Source organism: Chrysochloris asiatica, unplaced genomic scaffold, assembly GCF_000296735.1.
Source record: "Chrysochloris asiatica unplaced genomic scaffold, ChrAsi1.0 scaffold00124, whole genome shotgun sequence".
In the NCBI taxonomy this organism is placed as follows: domain Eukaryota; kingdom Metazoa; phylum Chordata; class Mammalia; order Afrosoricida; family Chrysochloridae; genus Chrysochloris; species Chrysochloris asiatica.
This window is the reverse complement of record NW_006408642.1, coordinates 7,358,317-7,383,579: the sequence shown is the minus strand read 5'-3', so window position 1 is coordinate 7,383,579 and position 25,263 is coordinate 7,358,317. Positions and strand designations below refer to the sequence as shown.

Here is a 25,263-nt window from a genome sequence, read left to right as displayed (position 1 = left end):
GATGATAACTATGCCAACGAAATGATGGATGATGGAATGAATGTAAAGCTGATGTTCTCCCATGTAGACTATCACACAATTCACAATAAAACATTTAAATAAAGAAAGAAAATCAGTGATGATGAAATTGAAGAATTTTACCCATTCAGTCTGAAATTGATCAAGTATCCAACAAAGTGGGGTTAATTATTGCTGAATATTGGAATGAAAAGGTTGGAAACAATGTTGTTGTTAAGTGCCATCAAATTGGTTTCGACTCACAGCAACCCTGCCTGGTCCTATGCCAGCCTTACAATTTTTGTTAAGTTTAAGCACATTGTTGTTGCCATTGTGTCAATCTTGTTGGGTGTCTTCCTCTTTGTCAGTGACTCTCCACTTTTCCAATTATGATATACTTCTCCAGGGATAGTAATAATAATCTATCTATATATTTTCATTTTTAGCACAAACACATATATTTACTAACCAAAGGGATGATCTGAATTAAACCAACATTTTGAAACAGTGGCATGTAAATGTTTGTGAGAGAAATAATTGAACACAATAATGAGAATAAAAACAAAAACGAAGCATTATAGAGATTTGCTCATTGATCTGAACTTGTTCATTCTCACGTCTAATTCCTATTCAAAGTACAGATGGAATTTTTATTCTACTTTTTCATAGGTCTGAATGCAGGTGACATTGTTTATAACACATTCCACAATTAATTTCCCATTTTCCAGTTTTCGTGTTATGTGCTTTCCTTCCCATTCCACTCCTGTTGTTGAACCAAAGCACCGTCTGTAAAGTTGCAGACAGTCTTGAGTTTTTCTGCCATCAGCTGTAGTTTGTTCAAATTTCCTCCCAGGTTACAAGAAAACTGTATTGTTTTCAAAGTGCTTTCTGTTTGATGGTGAGGGTTTTGCCATCATCAGTAGTGATGATACAATCAGGTTTGGCTATTACACTCATTTTTCCCAGAGCCATGCCCACTCCTATTTCCTTCATGTATTCATCAAAGCCTTTGCACTTTACCAGATGCCATCTTCCTTCCAGCAGCTGAATGTTAGCCATAGTGGGTGCAGACAAGCAGATGTGCAAAGTGATCAGAGAGGGTGTGGCGGGATAGCATGGCCAATAATGATAATAATTTTATGTTCATTGCAAAGAAATACAAATCACTATTACAAATTGTTATGTGTACCTGAAAATTTTAATATAATAGATATTATGGGAAGTTGGGACCAGAGTTGTAGTTGTTGTCAGACATAACATGAATAGATGTTACACATTACATTGTGTAAATAAAAAAAATATATAACACAGAGTTTGTTCTGTTGTTGTTGTTATTGTTAGGTGCTGTTGAGTCATTCCTTAATCATAGTGACCCTGTATAGAGTTTCAGAGGGTTAATAATGTGAAAATTGAAATGACTGTTTCAGTTTGTCATATGGACTCTTGTTTTATACCTTAGTATATACAAGTGTAGTTTTATATTCCCTCCTGGATGGAGAATGTATCTCAATACATTTGTCTGACTATTACCTACTAAGAAATCAATAAACTTTAAACTTTACTAAAAAAAAAAACATGGAAGGAGTCACTTCCTTTGATACAGAGTCACTGTACCAAAAGGAAGTCGCTGATGTTCAACCATTTCAAGAGGTAGCATATGATCAAGAGCCAGTGATACTGAAGGAAGAAGTCCAAGGTGCATTTAAGAAATTGGCAAAGAACAAGGCTCCAGAAATTGATGGAATCAAAATTGAAATCTTTCAAGAAAGTGAGGCAGCACTGGAGGCACTCACTCATCTCTGCCAAGAAATTTGGAAGACAACTATCTGTCCGACTGATTGGAAGAGATCGTGTTTATGCCCATTGTAAAGAGAGGTGAAGAGTATACAGGAATGGGCAACTTGGACATTGGCTACTCAAAGTGGGGGAGCTATAAAGGAAAGAAATGCCCAAAGGAGCTCTGGTAGCGTAGTGGTTACGAATTGGGCTGTGAACCACAAGGTCAGCAGTTCGAAACTACCAGACCTTTCGCGGGAGATGAGGCTTTCTGCTCCCGTAAAGATTTACAGCCTTGGAAACCCTGTACAGAGTCACTATGAGTCGGAACCGAATCCACGGCACTTAACAACAACAACAACAATGGGCTGCCCTGGCCAGGGAACCTTGAATCATCAGTCTCTCAGAGACAACAGCTTGTGTTAAAAGCTTATAGTTGGGAACTTCCTTAGAGACCTTGTCATACGTGGCTTTGTCATACAAGACCAGGTTATTGACCTTGTCCCAGACTTGCCCTTTGGACCACTTCTTTTTGGCCTTGCCCCCAGATTTATTCACTGGTTCTTTGTCTTTATTGGCTGACTTTGTGGCATCTTTCTTCTTCTTGTAGTCCTTGGGCGGTATCACGAAGCTTGTAAAGCAGCTACTACAAATCACCCTTGCTATGATGTTGGACAAAAAAAAAGCAGAATTTTATTTTTATGTATTTATTTTAACTTTTTATTGTGAGTTTGGTGAATGTTTATAGAGCCAATCTATCAGTTTTACATTTGACAGTTTATAGTTTCAGCTCACTGATTGCAGCCCCTTCAGTGTAACTAACATTACTGTCCCACTTTGCCGTGTTTCCTGTTTGTATTCTTCTTCCTTTCCTAACTCTTCTATACTTCTTCCTTGGGTAAATGCTGCCCTTTTGATCTCCAGGGTTTGATTATTTTAAAGTGTGCGTACATTACCAATGTTACTCCCCTTGTAGACCTGTCTATAGTTTGGCTGAAAATTGAGCCTTGAGGGCGAGTTCAGTTCCAGATGGGAAGGGAAGGAGGGGACTAAAAGGCAATCTCTGTAAGCCTCGTCTTTTTTGTAATTTTGAGTTTTGTTCTGCAGTTTCCTCCTACTCCGTCCAGGACCCCAGGACCTTCTGGATCCTTTTCAGAGCAATTAGTAGAGGTAGCTGGGCACCATCCAGTTCTTCTGGTCTCAAGGTCATGTGGACTGATGTTTACATGTTCCGTTAGTCCATTGAACTATTTTCAAGCATCTTCAGTTTTCATCACTCTTCTTTCCTCCAAACAGGGAGACACTAATAGTTGCACCTTAGATAGCTACTCACCAAAGTAGTATGTAGAGCATTGTCTTTGTGGACTATGTTATGCCATTTTACTATGGTGTCCCTAAGACTATTATCCTGAGCCCCTAGGCCCAATGACTCATTCCCTCAGTGTGTTTGATTATATTCAAGAAGTTTTAGTAACTACCCCTGTATGCTCTACCACATTCATGAATATATTTTCAGCAAAGGCAAAAATACTCATATACAAATATCCTCTGTCAGTTGTATATGGATTTGTGGGTATACTCCCACTTTCCTTCCCAAACCCATTCATCGTGTATGTCTATCCATACATGTTCCCATTGTTGTTGTTAAGTGCCATCGAGTCAATTCCGACCCATAGCGACCCTGTATGAGGTTTCCGAGGAGCAGCTGGTGAGCTTGAACCACTGACCTTGCAGTTCAAATGGCTTTGCAGTCTGACACATTAACCCACAACGCCACACCAGGATTCCCCATAGATCACCGTTATTGCATGAAGGTGTATGTAATAGTATTTATCTCAGTTGCCTTTAACTCTTGTTTCTCTCCTTCTGCGCCTTCTACTGCCTCCATCTTTTTTTTTTTTTTCTGTCAGTCTTCCTCTTACTGTATGCTACTTCCCCCTTTACCCAAGTTAGCACATGTCTACCCACTAACCAATGAATTACCCGTTCTTTCCCTCCCACGCTTGGAAACCATCAAGTATTTTTTCTTTTAGTGAAAACCTTTTCTTGACTTTTTACAGTAATGGTCTCATACAATATTTGACCTTTTGTAATTGATGAATTTCACTCAATGCCATGTCCTCCAGGTCCGTTCATGTTATGAGGTATTTTGCAGATTTGTTCTTATTCTTTAACTTAGCATAGTATTCTACTGTGTGTGTGTGTGTAACAAGGTTTGTTAATCTATTCTGCCATTTGTAGACCTATAGTTATCTTCTGTCTTTGTGTAAATATGAATAGTGAGTGCTATGATGAACGTGAGTGTGCATGTATCTATTTGTGTCATGGCTCTTGTTTCTCTATGATATATAAGAAGTAGTGGGATTGTTGAGTTGTATGGAATTTCTGTTTCCAACTTTTTGAGGAAGCTTCATGCAGTTGTCTACTGCACTATTTTACCATCTTAACAGCACTGTATGAAGGCTCCAGTCTCTAAACACCTTGCCAACATTTGTTCTCTGTGTGTGTGTTTTTTTTTTTTAACTTTCTTATTAATGCTGGGGTGAGAGAGAATAATTCCTGTTGTTGTTTTGTTTTGCATCTCTGGTGTGGCACTGTGGGATAAGCACTGGACTGCTTACCACAGGAGGCTCAAACTCACCAGCCACTCATTAGAAATCCTATAGAGGGTCTGTTCCTGTCATCTGCCCTTTTTTTAAATTTTTATTTTAAATTGAATGAAGGTTTACAGAACAAATAATCAATTTTACATTCAACAAATCATACATTTCATTTTATTTTGATTCCAGTCCCTTCAATGTACTATCACTTATCCTACTTCCTCCCTGTGGTTCTTGTCCATTTCCTCCTCCACTGCCCTTTTTTTTTTTTTTTAATTGTGAACTGAGTGATAGTTTACATGGGAGAACATCAGTTTTATACCATCGTTTTATTGCAGTGATTACAATCTCCTCTGTGCATCATTCAACAATATTTGCTTCCATTCCCTCTGGTTTTCTGGAGGGGTTTTTTGTGGGGGTGGGGGGATAAGGGAGTGTACGCAAAAACACTTTGGAATATGTAATAATTTAAACAACCAAAGGGCACATTGTACAAGCCTGTCCCCTTGGCTGCCAGCGCTCAGTCTCTCTCTTTGCATGAATCTAGAGTCCTCAGCTGCTCACTCTCTCCGTGTCCCCATCTCTGCCTCCATCTTTGGTGTCTCTGCTTCTCTGAATAGGGTCCCACAATCTGTTTGTGCTCTTCTCCTTTGATGGTCCTAGGGTCCTCTGTTTCTGGACTGTAAGTTAACTACTCCCCCATTTTTGTTACAAAACTTCTACCTTTACAGTTGTGACAGTCTGCCCATTTTTTAAATTGTCTTTTTTCTTACTGAGGTGTTGAAGGTCCCTTGTCTGCATGGCATTGTCATATTTTTTTTCCCATTCTCTGGGTTCTTTTTTTACTTCTTTAATGAACTATTTTAATGCACATAAGTGTCTAATTTTTAGGCAGTCCCTGTCACCAAGTTTGTCTTCTGTTGTTTGCATAAACATAATTTTGGTACAATCTGGCTGAATTGGAACCAACTTGACAGACGTCACAACAACAACAGCATGTCCCAAAGTAGTCCTTTCTTCTCTCTAGCTGAGCTTTTTTTGGAAACCAGGTCACTTGGTGATATAAGTAGAGCTTGCTCTTCAGTCTAATGTTTAATTTGTAGATGAAAGTAATGCTTAGTAATTACACACATCAAATTGAGTACACAGTTTTTCTATTACTTTTTGTAGCCTATTTTTAATGATGGTGAAGGAGGTTAGAGATAATCAGCAAATGAAGACTTGAAGTAAGGGACTGTCAAATCCAGAAGTTATCTGTAATGGACGTAGTGGGCCAGTAGAACTGAGAGTTAAGTGCTTGCTAGGGGAAGACAGTAAGAAGATGATTTATAGTACAGAATCCTGGAATAGCTCCAGAATTAGAGACCCCAAATACTAAAAGCAGGTAGAAGATGAATTGAAAGCAGTTAGATGCCTGTATCACCACTACTAGGAGTCCTGGTGTGGCATTATCCTGTAGGATAATGCATTGGACCGCAAGGTCTGCTTTAACTACAAGGTCGGCAATTCACATTTACCAGCCGCTCCTTGGTAACCCTATACAGGGTCGCTGTGAGTCGGAAGCAGCTCAACAGTACTTAACAACAACAACAAACCATCACCACCACTCACTCTGTCAAGAATCAGGAATTTTAAACTTAAATATAGAACCAGAGGCTCCAAATTCTGGCACGTAAGACAGAGGAAAGGACAGGTTGTGAGGGGAAACTCCACAAGAATTTTAAGAGAAACTTCTAACTAATAAATGGTAGGACCACCCACTTTCCAGAATATCTCTAAGTGCTTCTGTGCAAGAGATTGGGAGATCTTCTTTTGTTAAAATTGGTGGTGGGTTATGTGCTGTGGAGTGTTTTCCGACCTGTTGCAACCCTGTATAGGGTTTCCAAGGCTGTCAATCTGTACAGGAGCAGAAGGCTCGTCTTTCTTCCGTGGAACAGCTGGTAGTTTTGAACTGCTGTCCTTGAGGTTAGCAGCCCAACTCATAACTACTGTACTACCAGAGCTAAATTAGTCCCCCCCAAAACAGATCCTAAAGATATTGAATACTTTAAGAGATCTTTAATAAAATGGAGTCCTGGTGTGCCATGTGGGATAAAGCACTAGACCACAAGGTCGGTTTGTTTGAACCGCAAACTCACCAGCTGCTTTCTGGAAACCTTATATAAGGTTGCTATGAGTTGGGACCAACTCAATGGCACCTAACAACTACTACAACAATAAAATGGCAGATCCTTACCTGGTTACACTAACATGGTCCTCAAGTTGATACAGCAAGCCCGTGCACACAGAGCTTTCAAACAGCTTTTTGAAGTACCTCACTCCAAAGTATGAACAGATAGCCCAAGTGTCACCAAACACATAAAGACAACTCTAACATAAAAGGCAGGAGCCAAAACAAATGAAGGAAAAGGAAATCAGAAAAAAATTTTTAAGAAAGGTTTTCTTTTTAAAATTGTGTAATATTTTGAGAGAGTATGAAAATAAGTGCATTTCTGAAAGATGAGCAAGACTCTCATAAAAAGAAAAAGGCACTTTCAGAAAACAAGAAAGACCTCTTAGAAAATAAAAATATGCTACCCAGTATAAAAAACTGTAACACAGAAAGAGGAAAAGATAAAGAAGTTTCCTAGAAGATAGACCAAAAAAGAAAAAAAGATGGTAGTGCAGAACAGATAAGAAATTAGAAGATTATCCCAAGCAGTCCATTATCTGGCTGATAGAAATTTATGAAGAGAAAGAGAATAGAAATTATATAAAAAGATTTTTCCAGAACTAAAATAATTTTAGAGATTGAAAAGACAAGAAAGACATTTGGCAGTTGAATATCCAGCACAACAAATGAAAGAAAACCAGTTCCAACATAAGGCAATATGAAATTTCAGAACTCCAAGAATGAATGTTGTTGTTAAGTGCCATTAAGTTGGTTCCTACTCCTAACGACCCTGTATAGAGTTTCCAAGGAGCAGCTGGGTGGATTTGAACTGCCAACCTTGTAGGTCACAGTCTAGTGTTTATCCTACAGTGCCACACCAGGAGTCTTCAAGAATGCATGTTGATGCTATTAAGTGACCCTTAATAGTTCTGACTCATAGTGACCCTATATAGCGTTTTCAGTGAGCAGTTGGTGAGTTCGAACCACTGACATTATGTTTCAAACCAACCTTATGGCCTATTGCTACCCTACAGCACCACACCAGGAGAAGTCCTAAAAGGTTCTAATATGATTACATATTAAGGGTTAGCCATTAAATTATATAAGATTGCTCAGGATAGATAATAATGAAGCAAATGCCTTTAAAAAATTTTTTCAACTTATAATTTTAACCCAGCTGAACTGATATGGTGCTTTCATAAACTGGACCACTAACTACAAGATTGGTGGTTTGAGCTCACCAGCTGCTCCGCAGGACAAGATGAAGCTTTTTGCTCCCGTAAAGATTTACAACCTCTGAAAACCTATACAGGGTCAATCTGAATTGGAACCTACCTACTCAGTGGCAGTGAGTTTTAGTTTTATTTTTTTGGGCCTATCCCCCAAGTTGAGGGTTCTTGTTAACTGCCATCAAGTGGATTCTGACTTACAGCGACCCTATGTAGGACTTCCGAGGACCGGTTGGTGGGTTTGAACTACCGCCCTTGCAGTCCAGTTTTTTATCATACAGTGCCACACCAGGACTCCAAGTTGAGGGTTATTGTTGTTGTTATGTGCCGTGGAGTCTGTTCCAACTCACAGCGACCCTGTACATAGTTTCCGAGGCTATAAATCTTTACGGGAGCAGAAAGCCTCATCTTTCTCCCGTGGAACAGCTGGTAGTTTTGAACTGCTGACCTTGCAGTTCGCAGCCTGATTTGTAACCACTACGCTACCAGAGCTCCAAGTTGAGGGTAGTAAAGATTTGTTGTGTATGCACCTGTTCTCAGGAGGTTCTACTAAAAGGCATTTTATAGCAGAACCGGGGAACAAATTTTAAAAAGAGGACTAAATGAGCTCTCTAGTAAACAGGAACTCCAGTATAGATAAAGAGAATTCCCAAAAAGATGTTTGAACGTAGGAAAATGAATTGTACAATTGCTAATTGCCTTTAGGGAAAATAAAAATTATACAAGACAGAATTTATAGCATAGTGTATAAAACATAGTTTGGTTACAAATAATATTTACATATACCTAATAATGCAACTCTTAATATTGATTTAACTAACAATTGGCATAGTTATAATCTTTCATAATACAAATTAAGATGATGATGGAATAGTTATCTTTTGTTGCATAACGAATTACCCCTAAATTTAGTTGCTTGAAACAAAATTATCTCACAGTTTCTGTGGGTCAGCAGTATAGCTGGGTAGATTTCACCCTGGTGTCTCATGAGTTTGGAGTCCAGATGTCTGTCTGGGCTTCTGTCATTTGAAGGCTTGTCTGGAGCTGAATAATTTGCTTCCAGGGTCAGGAAGAAGGAGACTTCAGTTCCAGATCACATGAGCCTCTTTTCAGAATATATTTGCCTTCCCTCCAGAGCAAGTAGTCCATGGGAGTGAATAAGAGGATTTTGCATTGTCTTCTAGGGCCTAGCCTTGGACATGACATATCATCACTTTTGCTGTATTCTCTTGGTCAACAGTCCAGCCCTGACACATGGTGAGAGAGGGCTCTGCCCATTGCCGACCAGGAGGGACCTTATAGGACAGGGTAAAGCTACCCCTTAGGATTTCCAAGGCTGTGTCATATTTACAGTCACAGACTGTGCCATCTTTTTCTCCAAAAAAGTGCCTGGTATTTCCAAATTACCTGTCTTTTCTTTAGCAGCCAGATGTTTAAGCACTGTGCCAGCAGGGTTCCTTTGGAGGGGACAGTTGTTGTTAGTCCGTCAAGTTGGTTCCAACTCATAGCAACCTTGTATAGGGTTTCCGAGGAGCAGCTGGTGAATTTGAACTGCTGACCTTGCAGTTCAAACCGACATTACGGTCCAGTGCATTAATTCACACGCCACTCCAGGACTCCTGAAGGGGACAATACAAGTGTGTAAATACCAATAGACAGAGATCATTGGAGGCAGTCTTGGAGGTCGGCTATCACAGGTAGTGAACATTTAAGAAACTTTTAAAAATATATAATTTAGAAATGTGGAGATAATACCAAACGAAATGACTAAAAGCTGAAAGAAATTGCTCCTGACAGTAGAATTAGGGATTGGAATCAGGAAGCCAGAGATTGCTGGTTTTCATCATAAGCTTTATTAGAACAACTTTTAGAAATATATAAATGTTTTGCTATGATTTAAAAAATTTATTTAAACTTTTTTTTTGTGAATTCAGTGATGATTTACAGGACAGATCATCAGTTGTACATTTAACAGATCATATACTTTGCTTCATTACATAGTTGCAATCCCCTCTATGTACCAACAGTTAATAGCATTTACCTCTACTCACTAACTGCTGCATTCCTCGCTGGGTCTCCCATCACCCCCATCTTTCCTCTGCCAACCTCCCACCAGTTGCATATTGCCTGCCCTTTCACCCATTTCAACATGGTCTACCCTCTAGCACATGCATCATTTCCTCCTCCCCTCAAAACCTTTATATATTGTTTCTTTTATATGATTTTTTTTTCAATATTATGAAAAACCCCAAAGTACACAGCCATTTAATGTCCCCAACATCTATAGTGGAGTCATGGTGTGGCACTGCAGGATAATGCTCTGGATTACAAGTTCCGTTTGAACCACAAGGTCGGCAGTTCAAACCCACCAGATGCTTCTTAGAAATCCTATACATGGTCGTTATGGGTCGGACCCAACTAGACAGCACCTAACAAGAACATGTATCATAGAGTAGAGTAATACCTGGGTTAGATAAGGAACTACAAGATTCGGAATCATCTGAATCTGATACGGATCTGTTGGCATTTGGAAGATAGTGTGTATTTATATGTGTGTGCTCTTGAAGAACATTTTACACATAATAAACCTGATGTTTAATTAATAAAAGGAAATAGTGACAGAACCTGAACTAGAATCCTTGAATAAATGTGACACAAAGAAACAAACATTGAGTAGTAAGAATCGCTGGCATTTCACTAATACAGACCTAGAAGAAGGAGAGAAAAATAATCATTTAGCTCTTCTCCAAAGAGTGGAAAGTTCTTAGTGGAAATGTTTATATAACTTGGAGCTATAAATGGCAACGCTTATTAAAAGGAAATTCCGTTGGCAGATAGTTGGAAGATATTTTATGGAACTCCTTAGGCCAAGTGCATGATGATGAGGGTTTACTACAAATCAGAGAGTGGTGGCCTCTGTACCTCTGAGCCATGCAGAGCTCTGGCCAGGGCTCCTGCAGGGCACTTTCGTCAGAGGAGCTCTGGGCTTCTTGTCATCTACCAGAGGCCACACTTTTTTCTTGATGCCTATGGGTGCCTCCTGTGTCTCATTTTTTTCTCCTCATCTCTTTCTGCCACTAGGTGTTTACTCTTTAGAAATGTGAACATAAATACCAAAAGAAGCACCTAAAAGTTGAAAGAAATTACTCCTGGCAGTGGATTAGGGGTTGAAATCAGGCAGCCAGAGATTGCTGGTTTTCATAGGAAGTCTTTTGTATTGTTAGGTGCTCCAAGGTTCTTGGAGAGCTTTCTGGTGTATTATCTTTATTACCTGCCTTGTAATAAAATTAGGATTTGAGTTGGGAGGGTTGCAGTGCAGACTGTCATATAAGTAAAAACAACCACTTGAAGCATTCAGCTTGTGTTTTTAGAACCACTTTAATACCTTTTGAAATGTATCGCTTACATTTTCCTAGTATACCTGAGTATATAGAATTTAAAGAATTCATAGTCGCCCTGGTGAGCGTGTGCTGTCCTGCTCTGGATGCCTTTGGTACCATTGCAGTGGGCAGAGGAATGGTTGTGGAAGGGGCAGGTTGGCTTTGTTATTTCCAATCCTCAGTGTGTCTGTCTTTGTATTTTACTTTGCCCACAGATTGGGGACCACAAATTCAGTGCTCACCGGATCGTCTTAGCAGCCTCAATCCCGTACTTCCATGCTATGTTTACAAATGACATGATGGAGTGCAAGCAGGATGAGATTGTAATGCAAGGAATGGACCCAAGGTACTCGCTTCTTCCAAGTTTGGTGCTTAGTGCCATTTGAAGGCTCACAGCAAGACACAGTACCACACACATAATGCGTGATTTATAGACAAGTTGGAGTGTCCACAGTGGCCTGGGACAGGGTTATCATGAAGGGAGTTTCGATACTGTTTTTTGTTTATTACTAGAATAACATGCAGTGAGAACTAGGGTCTGAGATGGGTTTTAAACTGGATGCTGGGTGCAGGTGGTATATTATTCTCTGAACTTTACGGTGCTCATCATTTTAGCTGGCAGACTAGTTCACAAGTGTCCTTGTTCACTACCCTCTCAACAGTCTGGTAGGTACTGTCCGTTAGCACTTTCTGCAGTGATTAAAATGTTGTTTGCATGGTCTAAAATGGTAGGCAGTAGCCACATGTGGCTAGTGAGCCCTTGAAATGTGACTTGTGGGACTGAGGAGCTGAATTTTCCATTTTATTTCATTTTAACTGATTTAAATTTAATTTGAAATAGCCACATGTGGCTAGTTTCTACTGTATTGGACCATTATGGTCTAGAGGTTAAGTGTCATGTTTATTTGATGGGTTGTAAAATTGAGTCCCAAGAAAGTCAAACCCAGGTTATCCCTTAGTCGTTAACTTGCCATTTGTTGCTTAACTTCATCTCACAGTGGTGGAAAGAAACTCAGGGGAGAGTAGCTAGATACTCTATGGCATTTTCTCGATGATTGAAGGTGATCTGCTACCTTAAGTGGAGAGGGTATTTTATATGCACCACAAGACAGAAGTCTCAAGTAAACACAGAAGTGCGTCTTCAGAGGCCGTTGTGAACTCTTCTTCCTTGAGGTCTGTAGTGGATGGAGTTGTGCAGTCTTAGTTAACTAGTGCTGCTGCCAGAGAAATACCACAAGTGGGTTCAGGAGTCTGATGAATTCAGGGTGCTGAATCTCGAGGAAGCTCTTCTCTCCGTTAGCTGTGGAGGAAGGTCCTTGTCTCTTCTGAGTTTTGCTTCTAGGCGATCTTCATGTGGCTTGGCATCTCTCATCCCCCAACTCTCACCTACTCACTTGTCTAATCTCTTTTGTATCTCAGAAGAGGTTGATGTAAAGCACACACGACACTAATCCTGGCTCACTAACATAATGGACAACCAACCACTCCCAAATGGAATTCCAACCACGTAGACAGAAGTTAGGGTGTGCAGCACATACTTGGCAGGGAGGGGAACACAGTTGATTAAACACTTCTGAGCTGATAGCTGTATGTACTTTGGTATGGCAGCGAGCACACAAAGCAGTGCTTCTCCTTGTGTCAGCATTCTGGTGGTGAAGAGCTAACACTAAACAAACCCATGTGGATATGAGTGGGAGTAAAGCAAAGGCTAGTGAATGATGTTGGGGCTCTGTGCTATTTCAGGGTGATCAGGGAAGGCCTCTCTGGTGAGGTGACATTTGATCCAAGACCTTGCTTGAAGTGAGGGAGTGAGCCATCTGGGGGAAGCAGCCAGTGCAAAGGCCCTGAGGTGAGAGTGTGTTGAGCCTGTTGGCATAGAGTGAGGGGGGAAAGAGAAAGCGAGAGAGACCTTACCACATGCAGCCTCACATAAGGCATTTCGATTTTTATGCTTAGTGTAAATTGGAAGCCTGGAAAAATGTTAAAAATCTCATTCTGGGTATTGATTCCAAAGAAGTTATAATTCAGAAATATTACTTATAGTGATGCTAAGATGGTAATAGTTATTATACCTACCGATAAAGGAAATAAGTTATTGCTTGTTTAAATGTTGAAATGCTATGTAGCAGCTAGTAAACATGATAAACCTGTGGAAACTTTGGTAAAAAACTCAATGGTATTGTATGACTACATCTGCACAGGTTATGTGTACAGGTAAACAGGCTAAAAAGGAACCTAGAAAAATGACCACTGCTGGCTCATTAAGTAGTTAGAAAGCTTTTTTTTTTTCTTTCTGTAATAAAATTATTTGGGCAATAAATAAATAACAAATAAAAGCTCAGTTAGGGCCTGAGTCTCTTGTGGATTAAGAACCATCTCTGAAGAATGTCTCACACTTTCCCTGTTTTATTCTAGTGCCCTAGAGGCCCTAATCAACTTTGCCTACAACGGCCACCTTGCCATTGACCAGCAAAATGTCCAGTCACTGCTCATGGGGGCCAGCTTTCTGCAGTTGCAGAGCATCAAAGACGCCTGCTGCACGTTTCTCCGAGAACGGTAAGGCGGTGCAGGAGACCTGACCCACAGCAAGAAACGTGACTATTTTGTGTGTGGAATCCCCTGCCAAAGTTTTCTCAGTCCTTGGAGCATAGTTTTTATGAAGGTTACTCTGCAGGGATGATATTTTATTATTATTATTATTAATTATTATTATTTAACTTTATTGTGAATTAAGTGAAAGTTTACCAAACAGATCTTCAATTTTACATTCAACAGATCATATACTTTGCTTTATTATTCATGAATACAATCCCCTTCATGTGCCAACAGTTAACAGTATTTACCTCTCCTCATTTTAACTCCTTTTGTACTCACTAACTCTTGCATCCCTATGTCTCCTGCTACCTTCAGCTTTCCTGTCAACCTCTCTCTTATTGTACGTAGTCTGCCCCATCACCCATGTTAACATATTTCTGCCTTCTAGCCCATGTATAATCCCTCTCCCCATAGCCACCATGTCATTGTTACTTGCCATTGAATCACTTCTGACCCATAGTGACCCTACATAGGATTTCCAAAGAGCAGTTGGTGAGCTTGAACTACTGTCCTTGTGGTTCAGACCGACTTTACAGTCCAGTGCATTAACCCACAGAGCCACACCAGGACTCTATAACCACTATACTTGTAATTGTTGTTGTTATGTGCCATGAAGTCAGTTACGACACATAGCAACCCTGTATAGGGTTTCTGAAGCTGTAAATCTTTACGGAAGCAGAAAACCTCATCTTTATCCTACGGAACAGCTGGTAGTTTCGAACTGCTGACCCTGAGGTTAGCAGCCCAATTCATAACCACTATGCTACCAGAGCATAACCAGTATGGAGTATTTCTTTCATCAAGAAAACCTTTTCTCCAGAAGAACTAGATGGTACCCAGCTACTACTACCAATTGCTCTGAAAGGGATCACATTAGAAGGTCCCAGATAGAGAGGCACAATATATGGAACAAAACTCAAAATTATTTTTTAAAAAAGACCAGATTTACTGGTCAGAAAGAGGCGGGAGGAACCTGAGACTATGACCATCAACCACCCTACAGGTCTGGAAAGTGAATCACTCTCATGGCCCCACTTTCAGCCAAGCAGTGGGTCATTACATAGTGGGGACAACAGCACTAGTTAGGTAAGCTCACTATGAAACAGATAATCAATTAAAATCTAAAGGGCAACATTTACCTAAAGACAAAGTTGAGAAGGGATGGGAAGGTGGGTAGACTGAAAATAGGAACCACAGTGATGAAGTGGGATAACTTGTTACTTGGAGCTAATTGCAATCATTGGAATGAAATGAAACAAAGTGTGTGATTTGTTGAATGTAACACTGATGATCTTATCTGTGAACTTTAACTCAATTCACAATAAAAAGTTTAAAAAAACAAAACCAAAAAACCTTTTCTTAACTTGACAACAGTGGCCTCATACAATATTTCTCCTTTTGTGATTGACTAATTTCACTCAGCATAGTGCCCTTCAGGTTCCTCCATGCTGTGAAGGGGTTTCACAGATGCATCATGATTTTTCACCACTGTACAGTATTCCACTGTGAATGTAAAACAAAGCTTAACCATTCTTCTCTTGATGGGAATTTAGGCGGCCTCTATGTTTTGATGCCTCTCTTAACAGATAGCATATTAAAGGATCTCATATTCTTATCATTCTGCTACTGTATGTCTCTGGACTGGTGTATTTAATCTATTTGCATTCAGTGTAATTATTAGTAGGTATCAATTGATTGCTGTCCTTTTGCTGTGTCTTTGTGGTTTGTGTGGTGCTACTGGTTTCTTTGTTACACGTACTTTTCTGTGCTGAGTTCATTTTGTTTGTGGGTTTTCTTTTCATTTTCATTTCTTTTACTGGTTACTAATCTTTCTGATTTTCCGTGTTTTTATTTTCATGTGAAGGTATATTAAATATCTTTGAGGTTATCCTGTAATTTATTAAGTTTTCTCCACTTAAAACAGGAGAAATCTCCTTGACTTACCATTTGGAAGTTTTGTATTTATACTGCTCCCTCTTTTTGCTTTGTAGTTGACTTCGTTCAACATTGAAGTGGTTCCCTATTTAAAGTCTTGTAGATTTGTTTTACTTCAAAGACTTCTGTATCTGGATTGAGTTCTAGGCGGTGTTGTCATGTATGGCAATCTAAGGTTATTATCTGCTGTTGTTGATTCTTAGTTCATAGAGAATCATTTAGTCTTTTTTTTAAAGTTGGTCTTGTTATTAACACTTCCTTTCATTTCTGTTTATCTGGAAATGTCCTAATTTTGCCATCTTATTTAGGGATAACTCTGCTGGATATATGATTCTTGGTTGTTTTATTGTTTTTTTAATGTTTTATTGTGAATTATGTGATACTTTACATGGGAGAACATTAGTTTTACATTCATCCTATCCTATATCGTTTCATTGCCATGGTTACAATCCCCTCTATGCATCATCAACCAACCAAAGGGTATATCCTACAAGCCTGCCGCCCACCCCCCAGTCATCAGCACACAGTACCTTTCCCTCTCTGTGTCTAAAGTCTCCAAATGCTCCATCTCTCCACGTCCTCATCTCTGCCTCCATCTAAGGCATCACTGCTTCTCTGGGTAGGGTCCCTCTCTCCACTCTCCTCCCTTCATGGTCCCAAGGACCTCCTCTCCTAGACTGCAAAGTTAATCACTCCCCTCCTTGCTACAAAACGTCTACCTTTACATTTCCAATCCTCAAAATCAGTCCTGATAACAATTATTCACTCTTGTATCACAAGAGATCTATCTGCATTTCCTTTCATCAGCCCCGCCTAGACAGATTGGATACTACACAGTGGAGATTCTATCTTCCTCCATGCTCTCTGGTCTAGTTTCCTTCTTGAAAGCTTGTAAGCCAGTCCTTCTTGCCTTTGTAGCACCCCCATTTTGGGTAGCCAATGTCCAAGTTGCCCATCCCTGTCTACTTTGTATATGGAGGGGTTGGGAATGATCCTTGCTGTAAAGATGTTCCCTCTTTTGAGCTACTGCATCCATAGGTGTAGGTCAAGTTCATCAAATTGTATCAGATTACTCTTTTTTTCCTCTTCTTTCTTCTTCTGGTTGAGCTCTACTCATCCAGTCATTGAAGTCAGGTCAAGTGGGTATTATCTGCAAGTGTGGGTGTTCTTATGCATATGTCCTTTCCTCTTATCAGCTGGATGCTTCACTCTCCACTCTAGTCCTCTGTGACTATGTCACTGACTCTGGGCCCAAGAGTCCCCAGGTCTTGCCACACGGCTGGCCAATCAGGTCTCCACCCGGGTTCGTAGGAGTCTGTTGAATGTTGTAGGGCTTAGCTCGCAGCTTCATTGCTTTTTTCCCCTCACTTCCCCGTATCAGTGATGAACGTCGACACCAATCGGAGCATGTATTCCCATTAAGTCTTACTCTTGGAAGGGGGTTTGCTCTGAGGGGACCAGAGCAAAGGGGTTTGCTTGATGTCTCCTGGGTGAGCAACTTGCTTGTTCTTGTAGTAATCAGTTGGTCTGCCTATGTTGTTTTGTATTTTTCCTGTAGGTCTTTCTTTCAAGAAATATCTTCTGTTCTTCTCGCCGCTTCAGGCTGGTCTGCCTGTTCTTTCAGGAGGAAATTTCCCACCTCTGAAGATTCTGGATGCTGTTCAGGATTCCACCTATAGCCTTATGTAATGCAGAGGCTCCACAGGAAGCCTCCTTCACTGGGCATGTTGTAGCCCCATTTTAGGTAATCCAATCAGTTATAGGCAGAAGACAGACTTACACGCTTTCTATGATGATATTTCTGTCTATTCCTTTCTCTCCCCCTCCAGTGTCTATTTTATAATACAATGCAAGGAAAACCAAGATTCAAAAGACAGCTAAGCATCTTAATATTTTTGTTGTTGTTGTTAAGTGCTATCTTAACATTATTTTTCCCTCTTATCCCCATTTCAGCCATGTTTCAATTGCTATATCCCAGAGTACATTGCCTCTTGCCTGCATGGTTTCTTTTGCGATATCAGTGTTTAGTTTTGTTAGTGCTCCTTTGTAGATAAATTTTGGTTTTCCTGAGCTGCTCTCGGGATTCTTTCCTTGTCTTTGGTTTTGGAAAGTTTGATTATGATATGTCTTGGTGGTTTTCTTTTGGGATCCATCCTATTTGGAGTTCGTTCAGCTTCTTATATGCTTATCTTCTCGTGTTTCATGATGTTAGGGAAGCTTTCTTCCAACAACTCTTCAGTAATTTTCTCTGTGCTTTATATTGTCTCTTCCCATTCTAGAATTCCGGTCACCTGTAAGTTAATTATTTTCATGGTGTCCCACATAACTCTTAGGCTTTCTTTGTATTTTTTCATTCTATGTTCTAGGACACTAGTGTTGAGAGATTTCTCTTCAAGCTTACTTTTTCAGGCTTCTGTTGCTTCGAATCTACTCCTTTGCCCTTTCAATATTTTGTCCATTTCTAAAATCTTAGTAATCTTTTGGATTTCTATTTTGTATTGTTTCAGAATTTGCATTCATTATGTCTGTTTGTTCTTGCAGTGTTTTCCTGAATTCTTCTAAATTTCTTTCTGTGTTCTCCTGACTGCTATCATTGATCAGGTGTTATGGAGCTGGTATTGGCTCTTACCCAGCGGGTGAAGCTGCAGAGAGAGTGGTTGTGGCTGGGTTTATGGGCGCATTTTCTGTCTCCTGTTGGGTGGGAAAGAGGAGAACACACACACAAGAACACAAGCAAGATAAACAAGCAACCAACAATGAAAAGTGAAAATGATAAAGAAATAAAAAATAAAAGCTGGCAGAAACTGGAGAGAAAAAAAAAAAAAAGAGAAACAGGAAAGTGGAGCTATAGAAGAGAAAATAAAAGGAAGAAATTTTTGAATACTTTAAAAACAGGGAGAGGAAGAATAAAAAGAGACTAGACTAGAAAAAAAATCAAAAGGGAAAAGAGAATAGGAGCAAAAATGTGTACAACAAGAAAAGAAGGAAAACAAAAGCAGAGATAGACAGAATCAAATTCAAGGAAATGAATACAGAAGAAAAGAAAGAGTAAATAAAAATAGTGACACAATGAAAGCGGAGGAAAAAAAGCCAATGCAGATGTTACACTTGAAGAGAAGAAAACTCTGGGTGTCTCCTGCCAGCCAAGGAGCTTACTAGGTGGGGGTGAGAGGGATGTGACAGCAGAATTTCTGGCCCTTGATGGAATTCCTAAAAGCCTAGGTGTTGTCTATGTTCAGGCCACTCAATCTAAAATTAGTTTACGAAGGCTCTTGATGGAGCTGGGTTCAATGTCTGTAGGACTACAGGGCATCTGGGATCAGGGTGCCTAGTTATGAGGGTTTCTGCTAGACTAATGCTGACCTGGTGGCTCTGTGAGTTCTGTAGGTCTGGAACCAAGCTGCCTGAATTCAGGTGCCACAGCAGCCTCTGCCTCGTACTGGCTAGACACACAATTGTGCAGCTCTGAACTCCCAAAGAGCAGCGTTTGCACTGAGAGTGGATGAGGGTGGAAGCTGGCCACACTTCTGTCACCAAGGGAACATAGGGGAAAAGAAGAAATCTCACCCATGTGAATCTGCTCTGCTAGACCTCCTTCCACTGCCAAAATTGCTCACAAAATGGTCAGTCTGCATTTGGCCACTTACTCATCTGTCAAGCTCCCTCTCTTGCTCAGACTTTCCTTCCAGCAAGCACTCCATCCACCTCTCTAACCTTTCTTCTAAGTTCAGGGTGCTAGAATTTTCATCATTGTCTGTTTTATATGGTCTCTCGTGTCTTTGTTGTAGTGGGTCCGAGTAGTATGTCTGTCTAGTCTTCCGTATTGATTGAAGTTTCATAGGTACATTTTAAGACAGTAGAACTGCCCCATAGGGTTTCTTAGGCTTTAAATCTTCACAGAAACAGACTGCCACATCTTTCTCCCAGGGAGCAGCTTCCAGCTGATGGTTAGCTGTGAGCGCTTAACCATTGGGCCACCAGGGTGTCTTATGGAACCAAATACCCCCACGTATTTCCAGCACCCAGCATTGGGTATGATAGGTTTTCTTTGACCTTTTGATGACTTTGAGCAGATGGAAGGCTCTGTCTCATCAAGGTTGATGTTACGTGCTGCCCTGTCGATTTTGACTCATAGTGACCCAGTATAGGGTTTCCAAGGAGTCTCTGGTGGATTTGAACTGCCAGTCTTGCAGTTATCAGTCCAGTACTTGTCCTACAGTGCCACACCAGAAGTCCTAGGTAGATGTCTTTTAACCCGAGCCTTGGGGGTGAGGGTTATTGCTAGACAACACATAGGCAGGGAGGAACCAGAACAGCACCCAACCTCTACACCTAAGCCTACTCTGACCTCCTGATTCCCAGCCTGATGATTAGCACCTCCCACCTCAGATCTGTCCTGAACCTCATCCCTCTTACAGCTGACCTTTTCCTCCCTCAGTCCCGCTCAGTCAATCCCACTCACCAAGTAACTTTGAGAGCCCTGCTTGTGTCCACATCCTGCCCACACAGTGCTCCTGGACATAGCTGAGTACAGCTGTGTGTGCTCACAGTAATGATGGCTTGTCTCGTGGGTGCCCACTGAGTGATTTCTGGTGAGATAGGTGGCATTATTTCTGCTTCTGTAAAAGAGACTACAGAGTCCTTGTGTGGCGCTGTGGGCTAACGCACCAGACTGCAAAGTCATTTGAACCACAAGGTCGTTAGATCAAGCTCACCAGCCACTCCTTGGAAACCCTACACAGAGTCGCTATGATTGGAACCCAACTCAGCTGAGCTTAACAATAACAACAATAGAGAATGCATGGTGAATGTGAGGCCCCCAGAGCCAAGCTGTGTTCCCACCTCAGGCTATCTTTGGGGTAGGATGGAGGGACACATGTGTGAGAACACACCCTGTCTTTCCTACTCTAGAGGAGAGACTGGACTTGCTTATCTCTATATCCCCACAGAACCTAGAGAATGACCTGATTAAGCAAACCAAACTAGTTGAGTCCTATGTGTGTCAGAATAGAATTGTGTTCTGGTTTTTAGTGGCTAATTTTTCAGAAGATCACCAGGCTTTTCTTCTGAGGTGCCTCTGGGTGGACTTTTCCACAAACCTTTTGGTTAATAGCCAAGAAAGGTACTCTTAGCAAGTAGACACTCTGGAAATGATTAGATATGTCTTCCTCACACCTTTACCAAGAGGACAACAGCTCCACCTAGAGGCTGTTGAGGCTATCACTCTCCACACTAGATCAGGCTTTGTTATAAAGTATTGTTATTCTCATAGCAACTCTATGTAAAACAGAACAAAACACTGAGGGGTCCTGGGCCAATCTCACAGTTGTTGCCACACTTGAGCCTATTGATGCTGCCACTTGGCCATTCCGTCTCATTGTGGATCTTCTTCTTTTTTCTCTGACCCTCCACCTTCTTAAACATGATATCCTTCTCCAGCGACTGGTTTTTCCTGACAATATATATGTCTGAAGTATGAGAGATAAAGTCTGGCCATACTGGCCTCCAAGGAGCACTCTGGCTGCACTTCTTCCAAAATGGAACTATTGGTTCTTTTGGCAGCCCATGGCACTTTCAACATTCTCCTCCAACACCATAACTCAAAAGCATCAATTCTTCTGTGGTCTTCCTTTTGCGCTGTCCCGCTTTTACATACATGTGAGATTATTGAAAACACCATGACTTGGGTCAGGTGTGCCTTAGTCCTCAAGCTGACATCTTTGCTCTTCAACACTTTAAAAAGATCTTGTGCAGCAGATTTGCCTAATGCAATACATTGTTTGATTTCTTTGACTGCTGCTTCCGTGAATGTTGATAGTTGAATGAAGTCCTTGACAACTTCAGTCTTTTCTCTGTTGATAAAAATGTTGTTTATTGGTCTACTGGTGAGGATTTTTGTGTTCTTTACATTGAGATGCAATCCATACTGAAGGCTGTGGTTTTTGATCTTCATCAGTAAATATTTTAAGTCCTCTTCACTTTGAGCAAGCAAGGTTGCATCATCTGCATATTGTAGGTTGTTACGGAATTGTCCTCCAATCCTGATGCCATGTTTTTCTTCATATACCCAGCTTTTCGGATTATTTGCTCAGAATACAGGTTGAATACGTATGGTGAAAACAACATTGTTGTTAAGTAGGTTCCAACTCATAGCGACCTTGTATATAGGGTTTCTGAGGAGGGGTTGGTGAGCTTGCAGTCCAAACCAGCATGAACCCACAGTGCCACACCATACTGTCACCTTAAAAGATACTTGTTTAGAAAGGTGATTTTTACACCAGTGCAGGTTTTACATGCATCGTATCATTTTAGGAGCAAGTGCTTAAATATAAATTCTGATGTTTTGGAGTCTTCTTGACACTTTAGGAGGCTGTACCTCTACCTCTTTGCTGCCTTTATTCCCTGCCATAAGCCCCATTGTGTACCACTGTAGGATAAGTACTGGACTGTTAACCATAAAGCCAGCAGTTTAAACTCACAAACCAATAGGCCCCAGGGTTTTGGACTGCTTTGTGTTTTCTCTGCAGTGGTTACCGTCACTGCCTCTGTTCCTTTGGGTGATAGTCCCTAAGCCTCCTTGTTCCTGTGAGTCCTTGAAGATGAGCACATGGACCCCTCAATTTTAATATTTGATTACTAAAGGTTTCATTGTGAATGTCTTAAGGAACATGGTTCTCAGAAAGCAACAGTAGAGAAAAGACTGGGATAACCAAGTACAGAGAAACTTAAAGGGAAGCATCACTGTTCTTGGAGAAATCGTTTCTGAGACCATGAGATCTGTTTGCTGCTTTTTTATAACCTGAGGCTCAAAATGATTTTTCCCTGTGGTTCTTTATCCAACCTTTGTTTTGGGAAGCACTGGTGCTGTGTATTTTCCAAAACTTTTCTCTCAGACCTTGGGTGGAACATCAAACACATCAGTGAACAAAAGCACGGCTTCCTGCCTCAGATTAGTGTGATGCCCTTGGATAAAGCATTATATATTATGCAGCCTCCTTGCTTACAAAGTATATTGCTCAATGTTCATGTTTTTCGGCCTTCAGAAATTCCTGTCGGTTTCCAAAGTCATGGACAAGAGCAAGTTTTGTAGAATTTAGATTAGTCATAAAGCCAGCCTCCTTAAATATTCTGCCCTTTCAGTACTTGATTAGTCTGCCACTTGTAAATTTGTAACCTGAATCTTTTGGCTGTGGGGGGACAATGGTGAACATTGTTTAGTAATATAAATGTATGCCAATAGCCTTAAATCAGCTTAGGGAGAAAAGGAAGAAGGCATTCTAATGAATAAAACCTCAGCGATTTCTAATATGATAAACAGCATCTCCTACCACAGATTATCAAAATACAAAAAGGCTCATCTCCCACCCTCACCCCAGGGTCTGCTGTTGTCAACTAGATTGCAAAACTATACCGGCTCAATTGGAATTTCTATATGCTATAACAGTAGTAGATAAACAGCAGCTAGCAAGCATCATATTAGGCATCATGCTGAGTGCTTTTGCCTGCATTTTTTTTTTTTTTTAGCCTTTTGTTTTGAGTTGAGTGAAGGTTTACAGAGCAACTCAGTTTTCCATTCAACAATTCATACACATGTTGTTTCATGTCATTGATTTTAATCCCCACAATGTAACATCACTTACCCACCTTCCTTCACTGTGCTTCCTATTTGTGTTCTCCGGCTTTCCTAACCCTCTGAACTTCGTTCTTGAGTCAGTGTTGCCCTTTGGTTCTCAAATGGTTTATTATTCTACTGTGTTCCTGCTTCACTGTGTGGTTGTTCCTTATGGAGACTTGTCTGTTGTTTGCCTACAAATGGAGCCATGGGAGTGACTTCAGTCTCAAACCTGAAGGTTGACTTAGGGCCATAGACTCCGGGGTTCCGCCCATCTGTGCCCAACCAGTAAGCCTGGTCTTTTTTGTCATTTTGGGTTTTGTTCCACGTTTTGCTCCCATTCTTTTCCAGACCCACTACCATCAAATCATTTCTGACTCAGAGTGACTTTGTAGGACAGCAGAATTGCACTATAGGGTTTCCCAGACTAAATATTTATGGGAGCAGACAGCCTCATATTTCTCCTATGGAGTGACTGGTGGATTGGAGCCACTGACTTTGCAGTTAGCAGCCCAGTGCTTAATCCACAACACCATAAGGACACCGTCCATTCCACTCCATTCTATTTTGGACCTTCTAATGTGATTCCTTCCAGAGCGGTTGGTAGTGGTAGCTGGGCACCATCTAGTTCTTCTGGTCTCAGAGTCGTGGAGGCTGGTGTGTACATGGTCCAGCAGTCCGTTGGAATGATTGTTTCCATGTATCTTCAATTGTCTGCACTTTCCTCTGGACTGAGCGAGACCAATAGTTGCGCCTTAGTTGACCACTCACAACCTTTTAAAATCACAGTTACTACTCACCAGAGTAGGACCTAGAACATTGCCCCCATGGACTATGTTACACCAGATGACCTTGGTGGCCCCCCCATACTGTAGTTCTGAGCCCCTGGGCCCAGTGACTCATTTCCTCAAGGTGTTTATGTCTAAGAAGTTTTCTTTTCTTTGCCTCCTATATTTTGTCTGCATTCTTAATCATAGCCGCTAACCAAGAAGGTGGATTGTCATCACCTTTTTGTTTACCCCAGGTTTTCTTGGCTCCAGTGAGTGTAGGTCTGCTTTGGTACCAAGGGAACATGCGTAAAAGATATGGGTTCCATCTCGGCACCATCACTTGCTTGTAGAGGGCTGTGATAAAATGTGTTTGTGTCTCTGAGCCTGTTTTCCACCTATAAAATAAGAAACATTACTTTGTAGAGTTGTTACAATTACTTGGGAAAATATATATAAAAGACTAGCACAGTACTTTTGACTCATTTACAACTTCAGTGCCTTTCTGATGACCAGCTGTGCAGTAGAGCCTCAGGCAGCCAGCACTGGCTGAGGAAAAGTCGACTTTCTCTAGTACATGTTCTCCTGGTCTTCTCTCCTCCTGAGAGTTAGTTACTTCAGAGCACTTTCCAGGAGCTTATTTCTCCTAGACTCATAGAGCACTTGGCCCAGGAGGCAGGGACCGTTGAGGAGAATCTGTCTTAGTTTTACATATGTAGAAGTTGAGGCCCAGAGTCACATGCCTGCTGTCTTACAAGGAGTTTGTTAAAAAGCCAAGACCAAGTTTGCCTGTTTTATTCTGTGGCTCTATCCAGAACCAACCTGAGAATGATCTAAAGTTTTTTCGTTTTGTCTTTTCTTGTGCCAAAAGACTTCACCCCAAGAATTGTCTTGGTGTGCGCCAATTTGCCGAGACAATGATGTGTGCCGTACTGTATGACGCAGCCAACAGCTTCATCCACCAGCATTTTGTGGAGGTGTCCATGTCCGAAGAATTCCTAGCCCTGCCCTTGGAAGATGTGCTTGAGCTGGTGTCTCGGGATGAACTGAATGTAAAATCAGAGGAGCAGGTATTTAGAAGCACAGTAGCAGCCGAGATGTGACAAATGAAATATGGCTCTTTTTCAATCTCTTTTTTATTCTTACTTTTTGTAACGATAAGACCATGATGTGTATACAGGTGTGTCTCATGGGCTTTGTTTAAAAACTGTACTTTAAGG

At 40.9% G+C, this 25,263-nt stretch overlaps 1 protein-coding gene and 1 pseudogene across 3 annotated transcripts in view; one reads left to right on the top strand and one right to left on the bottom strand.

Moving 5' to 3' along the window:
• KLHL18 (kelch-like family member 18) overlaps positions 1 to 25,263 on the top strand; it is a 71,545-nt gene that overhangs the window by 35,289 nt on the left and 10,993 nt on the right. For 2 of the 3 annotated variants that reach the window (XM_006868801.1, XM_006868800.1), the window contains exons 2-4: positions 11,350 to 11,480; positions 13,550 to 13,690; positions 24,915 to 25,113. In XM_006868801.1, coding sequence (XP_006868863.1) covers positions 11,350 to 11,480; positions 13,550 to 13,690; positions 24,915 to 25,113 — 471 coding nt within the window. The remainder of the gene's footprint in view (positions 1 to 11,349; positions 11,481 to 13,549; positions 13,691 to 24,914; positions 25,114 to 25,263) is intronic. The other variant, XM_006868802.1, reaches the window with a different exon arrangement.
• Positions 648 to 1,056, bottom strand: LOC102822865 (annotated as a pseudogene).